Source organism: Corythoichthys intestinalis, chromosome 5 (assembly GCF_030265065.1).
Source record: "Corythoichthys intestinalis isolate RoL2023-P3 chromosome 5, ASM3026506v1, whole genome shotgun sequence".
NCBI classification, from domain to species: Eukaryota; Metazoa; Chordata; class Actinopteri; order Syngnathiformes; family Syngnathidae; genus Corythoichthys; species Corythoichthys intestinalis.
This window is the reverse complement of record NC_080399.1, coordinates 14,489,708-14,508,613: the sequence shown is the minus strand read 5'-3', so window position 1 is coordinate 14,508,613 and position 18,906 is coordinate 14,489,708. Positions and strand designations below refer to the sequence as shown.

Genomic DNA, 18,906 nt, shown 5'->3' with positions numbered 1-18,906 from the left:
AATACTGCTCAGAAAATTTCAAAATTCTTTGACATACAACAACTTCTTTTTAAAGTAACGGAAATAGTTACTCTCCCTGGTAACTAGTTACTTTTACTATAGAGTAATTCAGTTACTAACTCAGTCACTTTTTGGAAGAAGTAGTGAGTAACTATAACTAGGGTTGTTCCGATCATGTTTTTTTGCTCCCGATCCGATCCCGATCGTTTTAGTTTGAGTATCTGCCGATCCCGATATTTCCCGATCCGATTGCTTTTTTTTTTTTTGCTCCCGATTCAATTCCAATCATTCCCGATAATTTTTCCCGATCATAAAGATTTTGGTAATGCATTAAGAAAGAAATGAATAAAACTCGGACGGATATATACATTCAACATACAGTACATAAGTACTGTATTTGTTTATGCATTTTTTATTGCATTTACATTATTAACATTCTTTCTGTGAGAGGAATCCACGGATAGAAAGACTTGTGACTTTGTATATTGTGACTAAATATTACCATCTAGTGTATTTGTTGAGCTTTCAGTAAATGATACTGTAGCCATGCCCAAATGCATGATGGGAAGTGGAACCATGACTGTGCGAAGTGCCACCAACTGATATATCTTCTCTGCGTTCGGAACTAACGTAAGGTGCTAAGAAAAAGATTAATTGCTACCTTGCTTCCCCACATTGCTTCCCATGATATTTCTAATCGTATCGTAGGGAGAGGGATTGTAAGGCTTTAGCCAATTAAAAAAAGGCTCCAAAGGCTGCCAAAATTCACTCTATTCATTTTACGCTGCCTTTTATCTCTCTATATAGGTAAAACGGCGCCATTACAGATTGAGCGCGACAATACGTGAGTGGGTCGTGCAGTGCATGCATTGATTGCGTTAAATATTTTAACGTGATACATTTTTTTAAAAAATTAATTATCGCCGTTATCGGGGTAAATTTGATAACCCTACCTTAAGCCTAAACTAAAGACTCTGGATGAGTGTAACATATTATGTCTGTAACGTTAAATACAATTAGAAAACGATTTAATTAAAAATATATATATATATTAAAAAAAGGCACGGCCGATATTTTTTTGCCGATTCCGATACTTTGAAAATGACGTGATCGGACCCGATCGATCGGGATGCCGATCAATCGGGACATCTCTAACTAATTATTTTTTTTAAGTAACGTGCCAAACACTGATTATGATACCATTTTTTATCATGTAAAAAATTGTTGTGGGGAGTTTTAGATTTTTCGTTTCTCTCTAAATTCCACAAAATGTCCTCTTTTTTTGGATTTGTGGAAATGGACACCCTAACCATAGGATCCTTTGATATTGTTACACTGAACAATATCCGATTTTTAGTGGAAGATTGATTAAAGATTTTGAAATGAGAACACTTTTTTTTCACCCACGAACCTCAAATAATCTCCAAATGAATCAGATTCTTTCTCAGTCTAAAAGCAGTAATTTTCTAATCGTAAAAGGGCTGAACTGATGAATATTTTAGACCCAAAACTGTCAAGTCTGTGTGGAGAATTAATGAGGCAGGCATGGAAATTTCAAGAGTTTATCAAGTTGTTTTGAAACTTAACTTCATCGTAGTCCTAAAATCAGACACTGGCCAGCTTGGCAAAGATTGTCGCACATTTTAAATGCCCTCCTATCATGCAGCTGTTTCCAACATCAATTTAAAAAAAAAAAAAAAAGCAGCTTCAGAGAGCATTTCAAGCAGATGTTAACAGCTCCCGCAAAACTGGGACAGCAGGTAAATTGGTGTCATAAACTGTTTTGCAGATCAAAAGACTCTACAGAGGTGCGAACATTTAGGAAGCGCCAAGATCACGAGATGACTCCCAGACAGTACTGTTTTTGTTCTTTTTAAATTGTCGTCTAAAAACAGCTAAAGCGCCTCACTGAGTGAAGACATCACTGCTTCCTAACTCTCTGAACGCTTTCACATTAAAGGTCAGTCAGCATCCGGAAACTTGATTTGAAGGCAACACAATAGCAGAAGCGACAATGAGCTAAAGTTACTCGACAGCCCGCTGAGCCGTGTTTCGGAGGGTAGCGTTTCCAAATGTCAGCGAGCAGCAAACCAGCGACACTGAGATTCCTTGATTTGTTATTCACATTTTAATAAGCAGCAACTCCGCTTAATGTCGCATTTAATTAGACAGTAGTAGCATAGAAACATCCTGTTAGTTAAACGAAGGGAAATAGCGTATCGCCTCCTTAAAAGATAGCATCACACGGTCCCCTAACAGTGGTTTTATCTGAAATGAATGAAGAAAATGACAACCATTGATGGAAAAACGTGTCTATAATAATCTACAACTTTAACTCGAACATATACAGTAAATATCCATGCATGTGTACCTCCCATAAATCAGATTGCAAGTAGAGTAAGGACATTTCCATTACAGGTGGAAAGCGACCCGCTCTGACGCAACGTTCATCTCATTTTGCTTGCAAATTAAATGTCGGCCTCGGTTTTAACGCGCCAAGCCAGTGGTTGCGCAGAATATCAATATGCTCTGTTTTGTAAGCTCATCAGGGAGTTGTATTCCTAAAGTGTCTATCGAGCCATCTATCTTACCATCTTGTTTCTATTTGGGCAAAACGCCTAAATTCAGTCAATGGCCTTGACAAAGATAGACATCCAATCCATTTGAAAGGGGAGGGTTGGCAGCTAATGACAATTACTTGCCATTGATGGCAATAGACGTCCAATCTGTTTTTACTTGCATGGTTGGCTTCGATGATGGCGGATGATGTGGTGGTGCTCTCTCCATGCAGTGCTGGCTTACAGGAGTTACTTTCATTATGTTCTCAGTAGAGATGACGTCATTTTCAAAGTATCGGAATCGGCAAAAAAATATCGGACATACCTTTTTTTAATATATATATTTTTTAATTAAATCATTTTCTAATTGTATTTAACGCTACAGACAAAATGTCTTACACTCATCCAGAGTAGTTTTGGCTTAAAGAAGGGCTATCAAATTTATTGCGTTAACGGCGGTAATATTCACGCATTGTCGCGTTTGATCTATAAAAGTGCCGTTTTACCTATAGATAGCGCTAAAAGGCAGCGTATAATGAGTAGAGAGAATTTTGACAGCCTCTGGAGCCATTTTTAATGTGGCTAAAGCCTTACAATACCCCTCTCAGCAAATAAAAATAATGTGGGAGGCAATGTGGGAAAGAAAGGTAGTAGTTGATCATTTTCTTAACACCTTATGTTCTTTCCCAACGCAGAGAAGATATATCAATTGGTGCCCCTATGCACAGTCATGGGTGCACTTCCCATCATGCATTTGGGCAGAAGTTAAATGGCTGCAGTATCATTTACTGAAAACTCAACAAATACACTAGATGGCAACATTTAGTCACAATATACAAAGTCACATTTATCTTTTAAGAATTACAAGTCTTTCTATCCGTGGATCCCTCTCACAGAAAGAATGTTAATAATGTAAATACCATCTTGAGGATTGATTGTCATAATAAACAAATACAGTACTTATGTACTGTATGTTGAATGTATAAATTCGTCCGAGTTTTATTCATTTTTTTCTTAATGCATTGCCAAAATGTATATGATCCGGAAAAATTATCGGGAATGATTGGAATTGAATCGGGAGCAAAAAAAAAAAAGCAATCGGATCGGGAAATATCGGGATCGGCAGATACTCAAACTAAAACGATCGGGATCGGATCGGGAGCAAAAAAACATGATCGGAACAACCCTAGTTCTCAGTTTGGTGACCAATTTGACATCAAATACAATGCAGAGGAAAGTAACATTATGATTTTACGATCTAAAGAAGATAGCGGGCTGTATTCCCTCGCTTCTTTCTGGGCAAAAAAGTGCTAAATGACTGCAAATAGGCTAAATATCTCGGCCATTTTATAACCTATGATTTGTCAGATGACAGGGACATTCACAGTCAATGCAGTAAACTTTATGCACAGGCAAACATGCTAAAGAGAATTTTTTTAATGTGTTCCTTCCACGTAAAGATATCACTGTTCAGGGCATATTACACACCAATTTACACCACTCACCTGTGGATCAGGTACTTAGCAAAGTCTATACAGAGGCTAAATGTAGCCTATAATGATGCCTTAAGGCTGTTATTGCAGGTACCTAGATGGTACAGCGCCAGCCAATTATTTGTCAGTTCTGGGTTACCCATCTATAAAGCGCTACTAAAAAATCTGATGTATAAGTTCGTGTGTCGGTTAAATGAGTCAGAAAATAGTATTTTAATGAAAATAACGGATCCTAAAAATAGGTATAGATGTAGGTCAAGCATGTGTCGCAATTTGCGTAAAAGCCTATTTGTTGTGCACAGATAGTTTGTGCCTTTTTCATGTTCTTTCTTTTGTAGTTTCTGTTCCTGTGTTTTTTATGTCATTTTTCTGTTGGTTTGTGTGATATGGACACCCTGTGTGACGCCGGAATAAAGATCATAACAATATAGCAACATTAAATTACAGCCACCATGAAAAAAAGATGTTAAAATTACCAAAAAGGTGTAATGTAACCAATGTTCCCTCTAATCTGCTCATGTGCGCAATGGCGCACTGCTTGCACACACTCAGTGCACAATAAAATCTATGACGCGCAGAAAAGTAAAATTCAACAGAAACGTACTGTAGCGACACAATATGTCAGCGCGACACTGCTATTGGTGCGTTCGATACGGCAATGCGGCTCTCCTATTGGTGCGTTAGATACGGCAACGTGACGCTCCCATTGGTGCTTTCGATACGGCAACATAACGCTCCGATTGGTGCTTTTGGTACGGCAACGCGACGCTCCCACTGGTGGAGAAAAGTGAGTTTGACTCCTCTGCTGATTTACTGAAGCAACATTCCGCCGCCAATAGGCCTCCTTCTTCAGCTTGGTGTCCACCAGCGGGTTTGGGGATTGCCACCACGACAGGCACCAACTACCTTACGGGCACAGCTCCGATCGACCGCCTCAACAATGGAGGTGGGGAACATGGCCCACTCGGACTCAATGTCCCCCATCTCCCCCGGGATAAGGGAGAAGTTCCGCTGGAGGTGGGTGTTGAAGCTCTTTCTGACAGGGGATTCTGCCAGACGTTACCAGCAGACCCTCAAAATACATTTGGGCTTGCCAGGTCTGGCCAGCATCTTTCCCTGCAGGGTGTCCGGGCTCTCCCTTAGAGTTATGGTGAGAAGCTTGGTCATCCAGGAGGGATTCGGCGTTGAGCCGCTACTCCTCCGTGTTGAGAGGAGCCAGCTGAGATGGCTCAGGTATCTGGTTCCTCCTGGATGCCTCCCCGGAGAGGTGTTCCTGGCATGTCCCACCAGCAGGAGGCCCCGGGGATGACAGAGGACACTCTGGAGAGACTATGTCTCTCTGCTGGCCTGGGAACGCCTTGGTAACCCGCCGGCGGAGCTAGTTGAAGTGGCTGGGGAGAGAGAAGTCTAGGCTTCCCTGCTAAAGCTGCTGCCCCCGACCCGACCTCAGAGCAAGCAGAAGATGATGGGGTGGGGTGGGGTGGGGTGGGATGGGATGGTATCTTTGCAAGTGCTACAGTATTAATTAATATCTAATTTTAAAACTAACCTAGTTAATTAGTTAATTAGACCAACAAAATTGTTTTCTGTACCATTTTGCAACGTAACTCAATGAGCGACAGGTGTCGAGAAAATGCTTTCAAATAATGTTTTCAACAATATCTATGCTTGAATTAAGAACATTTCTGACCTTTCAAAGTTTTTCAAAGATTAAATATATTAATTTATTGCTTAAAATAGGTCTTTTAATCTAACTTTCCGCTAGCTATTTTTCTTATTTCAAGATATCTGAGCAAAAATTGATTTGACGCACTGGCAGATAATTTCACTTATTTTTTGCAGATTTACACTGAAAACGAGGGAATTAAACCCGTTTTAAGGAAGTGGGTTTTTGCAGTGTAGCTGCTCAGACACAGAGAATAGGAATCTTGAGTGTCCTTACTGTCTGAACAGTTATAATATGGGAGTGATATAGTGTCATACATTGTGGTTGTTCATTATGTTTTATTTATTAACTCACCAAAGCCACAATTGGACCTTACCCAGGCCCAAGCAGGACTCTCACATATAACATAGTACACATCTCATAAACAACGAGATCTTGGTCTTTTTCATTTTAAGTGGCCCGAATCAGTTATATTGAATTAAAAGTAACCTAATGAAAATTGCTGCAGTAATTTCATTCTTTTATAAAGCCATGTAACTTGCTATGATCCAAGGTTTTGAATAGGCATGATACTGGTGTGTGGCCTTCGTGTACACATCTGATGTTGCTCACTGTGGTCCGCAGTGTGCTCAGAGAGCCTGCGTGTCTGCTCAGACACATGAAATTAGAGCGAGCATTTAATGTAACCCATCAAAGTGCAAGTGACCATTTTTGGTCATTTAAAAGAAAATATACATTAACAATTTCACTATTATTTTTAAAAATTATTATCATTATTAAATTCCTTTTGATGTTAAAATGGTCTTGCGTAATGTAACAACATCAAATATAAAAACAAAATTGTATAATTGTTTTGATTTAAAGAGCATACGACAGGAGAAAAAAAGTCTTAAATGGCATTATTATGTGAATTAGAATCATATTTTGAGACGATTCGACTATATACAACAATTTAGCAAAGCGCAGATGACGAGAAATTAGTCTTTTAATCTGCCGGTTAGCCACGCCTACCATTATAGGGCTTTAGCTTCCCCAACAGGTGGATGACGTCAGCGGTAGACTGGGCTCATCGGTTTTACTATTCAGCCCATTGAGGGGGAATTATTCAGAACGAGGAAAACGCGACGAAGAGAGCCGCAAAATTTCATTGTTTCAGTATTTCTACTCCAATATTTTTAAAGGATATTCTTTTTATCCAAGTATTTTTCCCCAATAGCTATATACATGGCTTGAGAAGGACCAGTCAGCCCGTCGAGGGGGAACTATTCACAACGAGGAAAACGCGACGACGAGAGCTGCAAAATGTCATTGTTTCTGTCTCTTTACTTCAATATTTTACAGGATATTATTTTTATCCAAGTATTTTCCCCAATTGCTCAATAAATGGCATGGTCATGACAAATAACAGTCTTGTGCTAAATGGAATATGAAATAATAAAAATACATTTATTCAGGACGACATGGCAAAATTACTCCATAATGGTCAAAACTGTCGTCTTCACCTTTACTGTCGCACCTCCCGAACGATATTTTATGACACCTAAATCGGACATATGTCATTTCCCTTCCCCGGCTCCGGAGAATGTAAACAAACCAAAAGGCATGACAGCTAGCCGACATGCTAACCCGAACCGAGTGATGTTTCAAAGTCTTCGAAGCGGAAAATCACACATAACTAGCCTGGATTATTTGACATGACGACTGGGTTGTCGATTGTCTTCACGGATCGTCAAACCGCCCGGCGGAGAGCAATTTACAGTTCGTTCCCCGGAGGAGGGTGGCTGCAGTTGTTGTGCAGCTAACATGCTGCTAATGAGCATGAGGAGAGCTTTTTATATGTTTATCAATGATCAAACGCAAGTAGTCCTTTATTTAAAAGAAAGTTTGTAGTGTTTACTTTGTAATAGCTGTATTAATATTTGACATAATACTAAACAAGATGTTTACTCACTTCCTTGTAAGTCCAATGGTCCCACAGTAGTCGGGCTTGTTTAGGCCAATATCCACGGTGAATGGGAACCTTTCGAAACTCCAAAAAGGCGCATACGCCTCTCCCTCATACAGAATGATATTTCTGCAGCCGTTTGGCTGGCGTGATGCGAAAAATAAACGTATTAATCCGCAAAATCAGCTGAATCCTTCGTCCTCATACACAACAGTACGCTGTATAGTGAAGAGGAAGCCTTCTACCGTACACGTCACAGCGCCCTCCTCCTCAATGCGAGACCGAAGCCGGAAGTCACTCATTTTCATGGCGCGGGATTAAAAAAACTAAATAAATATAGCGATCGCTTCCACACAGATCCAAGCGGTCCATATCATTCAGGAGCATAAAATACCGCGTGTATTATGAAATAACCATATTTTTTCGTGTCACATGCACTTTAAATTGCATGTAAAAAAAGGACCCATCGCCTTCATAGAAGTAGTATTTTCATAGGGAAAAAATTGCCGTAAAATCCCTCAAAATTGTAGTCGACCAGCAGCAAGGAATGAATTATTTTCTCTGTATGCAGTGAAATGTTCCCTATGTTTCCAAGCATGCTGTGAGCGATTGATGCAGCTTTTAGAATCTTTCCCACAAGGATTTGTCAGGAGCGAGTGTTCCAGGATGTTGGAGTGTGTCAAACACACAGGGGGGCTGAGAGAAAGGTCTCAACTAAATATGTATTAGATCTGATTGATCTCCAGCTGTGTGGAGTAGGAGGAGGAGGAGAAGGAGGAAGAAGGGGGAGTTGCTTTAGGACTGATGTCAAAGATTTAATGGTGATGTCAAGCCGCCATGCATGCAAGGCCACTTGGCACAAACACGCATCAATACAATGAAACATGGTTCAGGCCTGTGTTCATTTGCAAAACACAAAGCAATAGTTAATCCTGGCTGAGGTGGCACGTTCAATACCAGTTGCTTATCTTTCACCGACAGTTGTGTGACAAATGTTCATAATTCAAACATTTTTGTGCTACGCTTTCTTTCAGTGGACCATTACACAGGTCCTTCTTCATTGCTATAAACCAGAGGTCTCAAACCGGTCCTCAAAGGGCCGCAGTGGGTACTGGATTTCATTCCAACCAAACGAGAACAATCCCTTTTCACCAATCTGGTGTCTAACAAGTGTAATCAGTTAATTGCAGTCAGGTGCTGCTTACTTTAGCAGAAACCTCATTGGTTGAACTGTCTGTTTTGGATCTGTTGGAACAAAGACCAGGACCCACTGCGGCCCTTTGTGGAATCGGTTTGAGACCCCTGCTATAAACGAAAGAAAACATTCTTCTAATTATGTTAAAGTAAATAAAGTAAAAGTAAAGATGTAAAGTATGTTTTATTTAACATACTGCCAGATGTTTTATATTATATACAGATTTATTTATTTTTGTGTATTTTGGGTCTCTTTTGGGAAACTTGTCAGTGTCAAAATGGGTCATAGTTAGTTGATTACTGGTCATAAATCTATATCAAAATTATGCTAATCATTATTATAATTACTAGTGTAAATATTTGTATTGTTTTTTTTTTAATTATTATGTCAAATAAATCCAATTTTAAAATGAATCTTATTGTTATAATCATAATACTAATTTACAGCAAAATGACAACATGCAATAATCAATGTAATTTTTTTTTCTACTGGACATAGAATGTATTACAATGCAAAATACTGATTACCATAATAAAACTGATAATAATAAAAATTATACTAATGATAATAATAACACGTGGTTTATGCAGATGAGGTTGCTATACATATATATAGATATATATGTTTTTTTAAATCAAACTATTACGCAAAAAAAAAAAAATCATCCCATTTTTTTTTTTTTATATTCCAAAGAATAACCCTTTACAGTGAGTAAGGTAAAAAAAAAAAAAAAACACCATCTCATGTCCTAATTTGTGTATGTAGGCCACATACAGTTGGGAGAACAAGTACTTGATACACTGCCAATGGGAAAACCCATTGGCAGTGTATCAAATACTTGTTCTCCCCACTGTAAGACTTGGTGTAGGCAACAGTATTTTTTTTTTTTTTACATTTAAAAAAATATATATATTTCTAATTTTCCACACAAAAAAACAAACACAACATTCCCCACCACCGAATAACACCAACACCAAACATAAATAAAATTATGACTAATGAGCCCCAAACGGGCCTGTGTTCCCCTCTATCATGGTGAGCCAGAGATCCATATTATACCCCTTTTTCCCTGGAAGTCAGCCACTTCCCCCAGTTTTTCCAAAACAAATATTCTTTTATCTTTAGCCTATATGTTAGCCGTTCCATGTCGAGTATTTCATCCACTATTAGCAGCCATTGTTCATATATTGGAGATTCAGTTCTTAACCAGTTCTTTATTATGGCCTTTTTTGCAGCCACAAGGAGAATTTTCACAATATACTGGTCCTCTTTATGTATTACGTACATCATCAGTATTAAGATTAGTTGATGACCACATATGTGGATGCTAGCTTTCAATTATATAATTGTATTATTTTATTATAAATCATTAGTGTATATACTATATGTACAGTGGTCCCTTAATTATACCTGTTAATGGAGACCAGAACCCACCGCATAAAGTGAAAAACCGCAGTTGTGTCACCCGCCCATTTTTACCATAATTTTTTTTCTATAAATATGCAGTAATCCCTCGTTATATCACGCTTCAAACTTCACACCCACAGTCCATCAATTATTTTTTTCAATGAAAAAAAAAAATATATATATATATATATATGATGTATACAGTGTATACAGTATATACAGCATTTTATTTTAAAATGTTAAGATATATGCATGTGTACATGTAAAAACCATTTTCTTTTATACATATGTCATACCATGATTATTACATTTGCAGTGCTTAAATATGACTTATTAAAATATGACTGTTCTTTTTTTTTTTTTATTATTATTATTATTTTTTTAACATGATTCATATGTACTTCTTTCCAATGCTGTTAAATCTGAATAATTACATTGAACACACCAAAAAAATATAATGCATACATAATGCAAATATAAATGCATACAGTATTTTATCACTAGAACATTAAAGAATAGTTTGAAACATCAATAAAATATTAAAAGTATAAATAACATCAATAAAATTATAAATAACATATTGCGCATTCATTCTCTCACTCTTTCATCTGATACGTGTGTGTGTAAATGTACATACATACGTAGATGTAAATAAAGTGTAGATTATTATTTTTAGAACACTCTGATTCTTATAACAAGACGTGTAATTCAAATCCACGATGCACTGAGGGCACGAAAGTTGAGCCGTCAAGTGGCGAGGAATCACTGTGTAAATGAAATATAATAAAATAAAAACCGAAATACACTCTGGTTGTAGCCCCCCAATAACACTCTAAATAAGATAATCTAAAGATTTTAAATTTCAATGCTATAGAAAATGGTTAACGTCCAATCCATCGCTTCCATGGATTGGACATCTAGCGTCGCCAGTACCAGCTAATGAGTCAAATGAGTGCCCTATAAAGGGTCAATAGATTAAGAAAGAAAGGTAAGTGATCCGTTGTAATGTCAAACTGTGAGTCATCATGACTGAGAGCTGTGCTCTTAAAATGTGTACCAACATTGATGACTTGGAAAACGTCTGAGACCTTGCGTATTCTACATTATATTATTTTAGTGTATGTAAGAGCAGCGGGCATATGATTAGCCAATGCAAACGAGATCTGCAAACAGCAGCCTCAAACGCATTGTTGTTTTCTATGCAATCAGAAGAGACAGTGATGAATCAACTAAGAGACTTATAATTATTTTATTTTTTCATGTTGAAGCGCCTCACATCTTATTAGCACATGCAAATGATATGACTAAACTTAAATGTTAATCAAGAGCCCTGCTCATATTTTTGGCACTTGTAAAATTCATCATACTGTGTGAGCAGAAGATAATTAAATAGGAGTCATTTGGTGTTAAATCTATTTACACCGTTTTGGCCTGATCTAGTCCTGATCTGGATCACTCAATGCAATGTTCGAAGCCTGCAGTAATATAGTGAGAAGTTCCTCAGGGTGTTGTGCTCAGCTCTCTAAAGTGTTGGATGTAATGGGTTGTTTTGAGTTGATGAATGGAGGGATGCATTTTTCAGGATGAAGAGCTTCATTTATTTTCACACCATTCTCTCTCACAGCTGCACCAATCATAGCGCACAGATTCGGACATCATTAAGTGTGATTCAGCACGACAAAATTGCCAAGTTCATTTCATGCATCATGCTCAATCATGAAGCCACATCAGTAATGACCATTATTTGCTGCAACGGCCTGGAGAAAAATTGCACATAAAATGAGTTGTTAGCTCCTCATTTTAGCACTGGGCAATGTCAGTGCAATCAGAGGGAATGGTGGAAGGGGTTAGTGGTGGGTGGAGTGTCCATTCATGGGTGGCACAATGTTAGTCACCCTTGGACCACGACTCGCTAGATTTACTGCAAGGTGGGACCGAAAATGCCTTAGTTGTCAACTGAACCAAACGCGATAACACAATGTCCATGTTTATGAGGTAAAAACTTTTTATGAGCCCTCTCCTCTTACACATCAAGCATACACCTGCACCTGTAAAGGCTTGTGAATTCCACGTATTCGCTGTTGTAGTATAAACATTCAGAAAATATAAAACTGACAGTCATGAAAGAAGCTTGTTGCCACAGAAACAGGACACGTGAGAAGGTCACTAACAGTTCAATATTTTATTTAAATATTTTAACGATATTTTAAAATATTGAACATACCCAAAACAAAACTGTACATCGCTAGTGTAGAAAGCTGAGCGTTTTCATTTCATTCAAGCAGATATTGTATATTATCCACGCTTTATAAGCATCCAAAACACAACCGTATATTTTAGAAATTTGTGAACCCTGCTGTGTACGAAAACAGATAAACAAAACCGATAAAGACATGAATTCCTCACAGAATACATATTGGTTTATTTCTTGATGAGATTATGCTTTCTTAATATGCCGTATTTTTCGCACCATCAGGGGCACCGATTATAAAGCGCACCATCAATGGACGATTTTCCTACATAAGCGTACCTGAATATACTATAAGGCGCATTTGTGCATCAATGTGCTTGTTCTTTTAACATAGTAATTATTAATGTTGCACCGATACCAGTATCGGCGGGGGGGCCGATACGGCACTAAAATGTTGGTATCGGTGAGTACCAACAAATAGGGCGCCGATATCACTTACTGGTATCACTTGAGCGCAGCCTTGTTTCTCCTGACACTTACGACACCCTGTGTTGTATGATGACACATGATCACTTTGCATGCCAAGCAGCTATCGCTATTGGCCTGCTCCCTACCAGTGAAAGCGGGCCAATAACCGCTCTTAACCAATGCAGGGGCAACTTTTTCATATGGAGGAAAAACAAACCAGGGGAAGAAAATGGGCGGTCTGGGATTTTTTCAGCATAGAAACTCCGTCGAGTACAGTGGCTGCATCCAAGATTTGTGGCCTGACAGTTTCGAGAGTTAAATCAGCCAGTTTCAATCAGGGACATCCCCAAAACTCCTTAAATGCATACAAATGAATATATTTATATATATTCCGTATTGGTTCAACACGGAACGCAACTTATAATTCCCATTTTGGAATGATTCCTTATTTCAAAGGATAGGTGGCAAGCCGATTCAAAAGTGCTATAGAAGTAAGTAAAGTAAGCTAAGCTTAGTGGCTAAGTGTGTGTTGCTGCTGGTGCACAGAGAGGCAGGCTAATAGAGAGACAGGATGCTGTGGTCATTTATTATTACTTATAGCTTCATGAAAGTTGTGCTGTTTGGCATTTGAGAGGCAAAACTAAGGGTTTAAATAAGTTTATTCATTTTATTTTACTTTCTGACTGTTGGGCTAGTTTAATTTCACAAATTTAGCACTATTTTGGCCTTTAAGAGCCAAATGTTTATTTAACTATTGTCACCCATACCGGGTATGCAATAAAAAGTTCTACTGGATACACTTTGTGTATATATATTTCAAACAAAGTGGCCGATACTGCACAGCCAGGTATCGGCCAAATTGGGGCCAAAAAAGGTATCGGTGCAACACTAGCTTTAAAAGCATCCGAAACCCAACTGTATATTTTTGACATTTGTGAAACCCTGGTGTGTACGAAAGTTAAGCACGGTTTGTCTCCATGTTTACCTAAGTGGCTACCACTGATTGAGATAGAGTTAAAACAGATAACCAAAACAGATAAAGACATGAAATCCTCATGGAATACAGGTTAATTGATTTGTTTTTTTCATATTATGCATTCTTAATATATATGTATTTTTCACACCATCAGGCGCACCGATTATAAAGCACACCATCAATGGTTGAGTTTATTTTCATACATAAGTGTACCTGAATATACTGTAAGGCGCATTTGTGCATCAATGTACTTGTTCTTCGTCTTTTAAGGTTGTAATTATAGTTTTATTGTTTCGTTTGTTATTTGTAATATTGTTTTATTTATAGTTTTGAGGAATGCGTGGCTTGAGCACTTTACTGGAGTAGTATAACACAGTTATGGTTCAACAAAATAGGTTGGAGCTCACCAAGCACAACCAGAATTCATACATAGACTGACTTTATTTGTCTCATTGTATTCCATCTGCAAGAAATTGTGATGCAACGGCTCGGATGGTAATGACCAGGCATTTGCCGATATGATATTCTGACGGTATGATAACCCTATATCCAAAATATCACGGTTTCACAATATCACGGTATTGCAATTACAGCTCTAAAATGTGTTACTTTGACATATCTAGGTTTAAAAAAAAAAAAGGAAAAAAATCAATTGAAAAGGATTTGTATTTTTTAATACATATTACCAACTGGAACAGAAGTATAATGTTCAATTAAAATAAAAAAACAAAATATTCTAAAAAAATAAATAAATGCAGCCCTTTTGGTGAGCCTAAATCCACAGCCACAGCTCAATAAATTACCATCAGAATAAAAATAATTGAATTATTTTCCATAAAAAGCTAATGTGTATAATTGATATAATGTTTACATTATTCACACACTCTTTCTCAACAAAGAACGTTGCCAGAGGAGGAAAAAAATCGCCACGTTTTACCACCGCTAAACACACTAAATACGCTGGAGTTAACTCTCGTAGCAGCTGGGAAACGTTCATTACAGTGATTACTAACCTTTAATTTTGTATGAATTTTAAATCATATTGGAGGTATTGCCTCCTTGGCAGCAACCCTCCGCAAACATGTTTTACATGTCAGTTGGCCCTCCTTCCCTAAGCCGTAGCCGTTTGTAACTTTTCTGCAGCCGAATTATTCCCATACCAGCAATTTCGTTTTCTTCAATGGGGGGAAAAGCTCAGGAGTTTCACCTCCTCCAGCCATAGTGTAGCAGAGCTGACTCACTGATACTGAGCAACAACCGTTGGGGGAGGGATGAGAATTGCAGCTGCAAGCGAGTGATTTCTGTGAGAGAATTTATTCATGCTTAAAAGTCAACCATTATATATTACATGTTGAATGCTTTTGTTATGCTTGCATGAGAACATTATAGCATAGAGTATCGTTGTATCAATCTGTTGTAATCTTTTTGAGTGGGCCTTCTCATAGCCTTGACGATTGTAGACGGAGTCAATATGCCCAAATATGGACTGTCATTTTCCTGTCCTTTCCAATATGCCCTGAATGAGTACAATATAGCAACTGTGGCTTATCATACTTCTTCCTGGCCACAGCTTGTGATTCAAGGTTATAGTAACTTAAGATGTTTTTACTAACTTTCAATTTCGTTTCTATGGTGTCAACCCATAAATAGAGGCATGCCCTGTATCTCTCTTTTGTCCACATGCGAAGAGGCACTTTGTGCATTATTCCGCGTCTGTACCCAAGAGCTCTTGTCTTGTACTGTACATAAAACCTGCAAAGACAATTCTTGGTTGAGTGTGATTCATTTCTCATCGAGCTATCGAGTTGACACTTGTCTTGGAGTTCAAAGTTGAATTTCCCTGACAATTTCTCCATCCATTTTTGGGTTACAAAAAATAGCTAATACTTTAAGGACGGTATGACGGAAAAAAATGTTGCGGTTTTGAAACCTTGACGTTTTCATACCACAGTATACCTCGAAACCGGTAATAGGGACAAGTCTATTAAAGACATTTTAAAACACTAAACAAATATACATTATGTATCATATGTGCATAGGGTGCACTGAATTATAATGCAAAATTTAAAAAGTAGCGTCGGCATCAAATGATCGCTCCCAGTTCAAATGGATTGGACATCTATCGCCGTCAATGGTACTGAAACATTCCCTTCCAACTCACAGTCCTTAGCTACAACCCATAAAAACAAAGCAATCGTGAACGCAACAGAGTGCAAAAGGTTCAATCCAAAGTGGGCCTGATTTGATTTGATCTTTTCTTATTTTTCCCTATCCTGTGGAGCTATCATGTTTTCTGGGGCAATGTGATAAATATTGATGCTCTTCACCATCAGAGTGCATCCATGTGTTGAATCAAGGCCGGAATATCACGTTCCCCCTTTCGGACGTGAGTAAGCCGACTCCTGAGCCTTAAAAGCACTTTTCCAGACATGTTAGTGCCCCCACCCCACCCTCCTCGTCCTCTTTTCTGTGGACCTCCCGTCAATCTCCCCCTGCCCTCTCACTACTTTCCCCTACTAATCTCTTTCCTTCCACATTTTGCTTTTAATAAGCGATGGCCGGATCCAGTCATTTAGATACCACAGAGACAAAATGAACAGAGAATTGATAATGAGATAGCAAAGATTTATATATATTAAAAAAAAAAAAAAAAAAAAAGGTGCTCATCCTGCATACAGAAATAGCAGCCTCCAATCTGAGTGAGGCTGACAAAATGAAGGATAACAAGGGAAGAGAGAGGGAGGACGGCATCAAAGAAAGCATTGTCATCTGCCTGATAGTTAATGGCTAATAATCCAAGGCGATGTTGTCACATAAAACCAGCTTTGGTGTAATGGCTAGCCCATTAAAGCACTGTATGCACAATTAAGAATACATATAATCCTCAAAAGAGTCTTAGATATCAGGGAGCCCATACAAAGTTGTCTCCTAATAACTCCGGGTAACAAAATAAGCAAAATGGAACATTTTCCCAGCCATGGTTTCAATGCCCACATATCATCCCTCTCCTGGTTACACCATGGGAATGTCTGATTGCATCTGTCACTGTGCTCTGACAAGTAAATTAGGCACAGAAGAAGAGTGAGGCGGGAATGTCATTCTTACCAGAGCGTCAGTCAAGAACATCCAGGAATCGCCTGGCTTCATTCCGAGCTACGGTTGCTTGTTAAATTCCCAGATGCTATAGAGGAGATGACTGAAGACCCCGGACAGACACGAAGTGGGTTTATTTATGTGTTTAAACGCAGGAGAAGGAAGATGCGGTATCCAAGTCGGAGTGCTTCACCACCGGCGCGTCCTATCGGCTGACGAGCCACATGTGCGCGCACGGCACATGCGCTTTACACTGCGACGGGCACCGCACACATGATCGGGAAGGAAGGGGTTGGATTGAGGAGATGAGGCGAAGGTGGAGCTGCAGTGTGAGATGAGATTGGGAGATGGGAGGTGGGATGGAGAGGGGGGTGCCACTCCTCGTTTCTGCCACCGTCTACAATCACTGCAGTCTGAGCGACACAAACTGGGGAGCTGGAGGGAGTTCAGATGCATTGTTTGGGTAAAAAACAAAGATGGAGGATGCATGGATAAGAAAAAGATGTGCAATCCATTGCGTTCCACATATTTCAAACGCGCAGATATTCTCAAAGAGTAAAACAAACCTTCTATGATATTTTTTTTATTTGACAATGGTAGACAATTTGGGGAAAAAAAGGTAAATGGCTTAAAAATTGAATTAAATTTGAAGCCAAGTTCATTAAAGAATGGGACTGAGACTCAGTGTTTGTGTGTCGACACAGTTTTTTTTTTCTTTGTCGACACAGTTTTTTTTTTTTCTTCTCAAAGCCCCCAGAACAGAAAACGAGCGTGCGGCATTGTGGTTGCGAGGTCAAAAGACAACGCCAAAAATGTGCACGGTTAAAATAAAAAAATATATATATATATATAACAATAATAAAAAAAAAAAAAGGTTCTATAAATGATGATGATAACTTAAGATTTGAAGCAGCTATAACTCAAATTCGTAACTTTCTTCATAACTATTAAGTTGTCATGATCCGCTACTGGTTAGATTTTGTTTGTTTCAGAGCCAGCTGTGGGAGCATTCGTGACGTCACACCGGCAGCGAGTTCCAGCTAATCAACACTAATATATAAACGGTGGTGAACCAACACAACGGTGCCGAGAGATTAGTTTGCTGGTCGCCATTCGCACATACTGCTTTCGAGCCGCTCTGTATTTGTCATCTAGTTCGTCAGACGTCTTAGCTTTGTGATCCTCTACCTTGTGCAGGTATCGAGTGTATTTTTGTTTGTCTTTTTGGTTATCTGCCCTTTGCTCAGTTTACGCGTTTTTTGATCCCCGTCGACCTGGATGTCACGGACCCCTTTTGTTAGTCCCCTTTTTCCGCGTTCGCGAGTTTGTTTTGATTGTGAGTAATAAATCCCCGAACGCTTCTCTTCTGTCGTCTGTTTTTGGGTCCAATCTTGTTCTCCGCATTCGCGGACTGTAACATAAGTAAGCTGTTAAGGTATTTTGAGTATTTCTAACTCAATTTACTATAAGAATTCATCAAGTTTGGAGCAAAATTTTAAATTTCTGAGTAACAGAACTTGGAATATTGTGTGAACTTGAATTGTTGGTGATGCCTTCAAAAGAGCAACCATACAGCCAGTAGGGCTGTTTAGCACAGTCGTTTACATGCTGCACCACCATTCAGATAACCCAAGTTAAAATAAGATTAATTTACAATATATTTTATACATACGCGGAGTTTAACGGGGGGTTAGGGGGGCACGGCCCCCGCTGGAGGCTGAAAAGTGTTATTGCATGTAATTGACTTTCCTATAAAGTGGTACCTCTACATACGATCGCTTCGACACACAATCTTTTCGACATCCAACGTAAAATTTGACTCGCCATTTGTTTCAACATCTGACGACATGCTCAAAATACGACATGACAGCGCCGCAGATGACGCATGGCAAATTTTCTTGTGAAAGAAATCAA

General features: G+C 38.6%; 1 protein-coding gene across 2 annotated transcripts in view; it reads right to left on the bottom strand.

Moving 5' to 3' along the window:
• The window catches only part of lingo1a (leucine rich repeat and Ig domain containing 1a), a 256,772-nt gene extending 239,472 nt beyond the window's left edge, over window positions 1–17,300 (bottom strand). The window contains exon 1 of one of the 2 annotated variants that reach the window (XM_057837394.1): window positions 17,005–17,300. In XM_057837394.1, coding sequence (XP_057693377.1) covers window positions 17,005–17,046 — 42 coding nt within the window. In that variant the 5' untranslated portion in view covers window positions 17,047–17,300. The remainder of the gene's footprint in view (window positions 1–17,004) is intronic. The other variant, XM_057837396.1, reaches the window with a different exon arrangement.
• Between the last annotated feature and the right edge of the window lie 1,606 nt (window positions 17,301–18,906).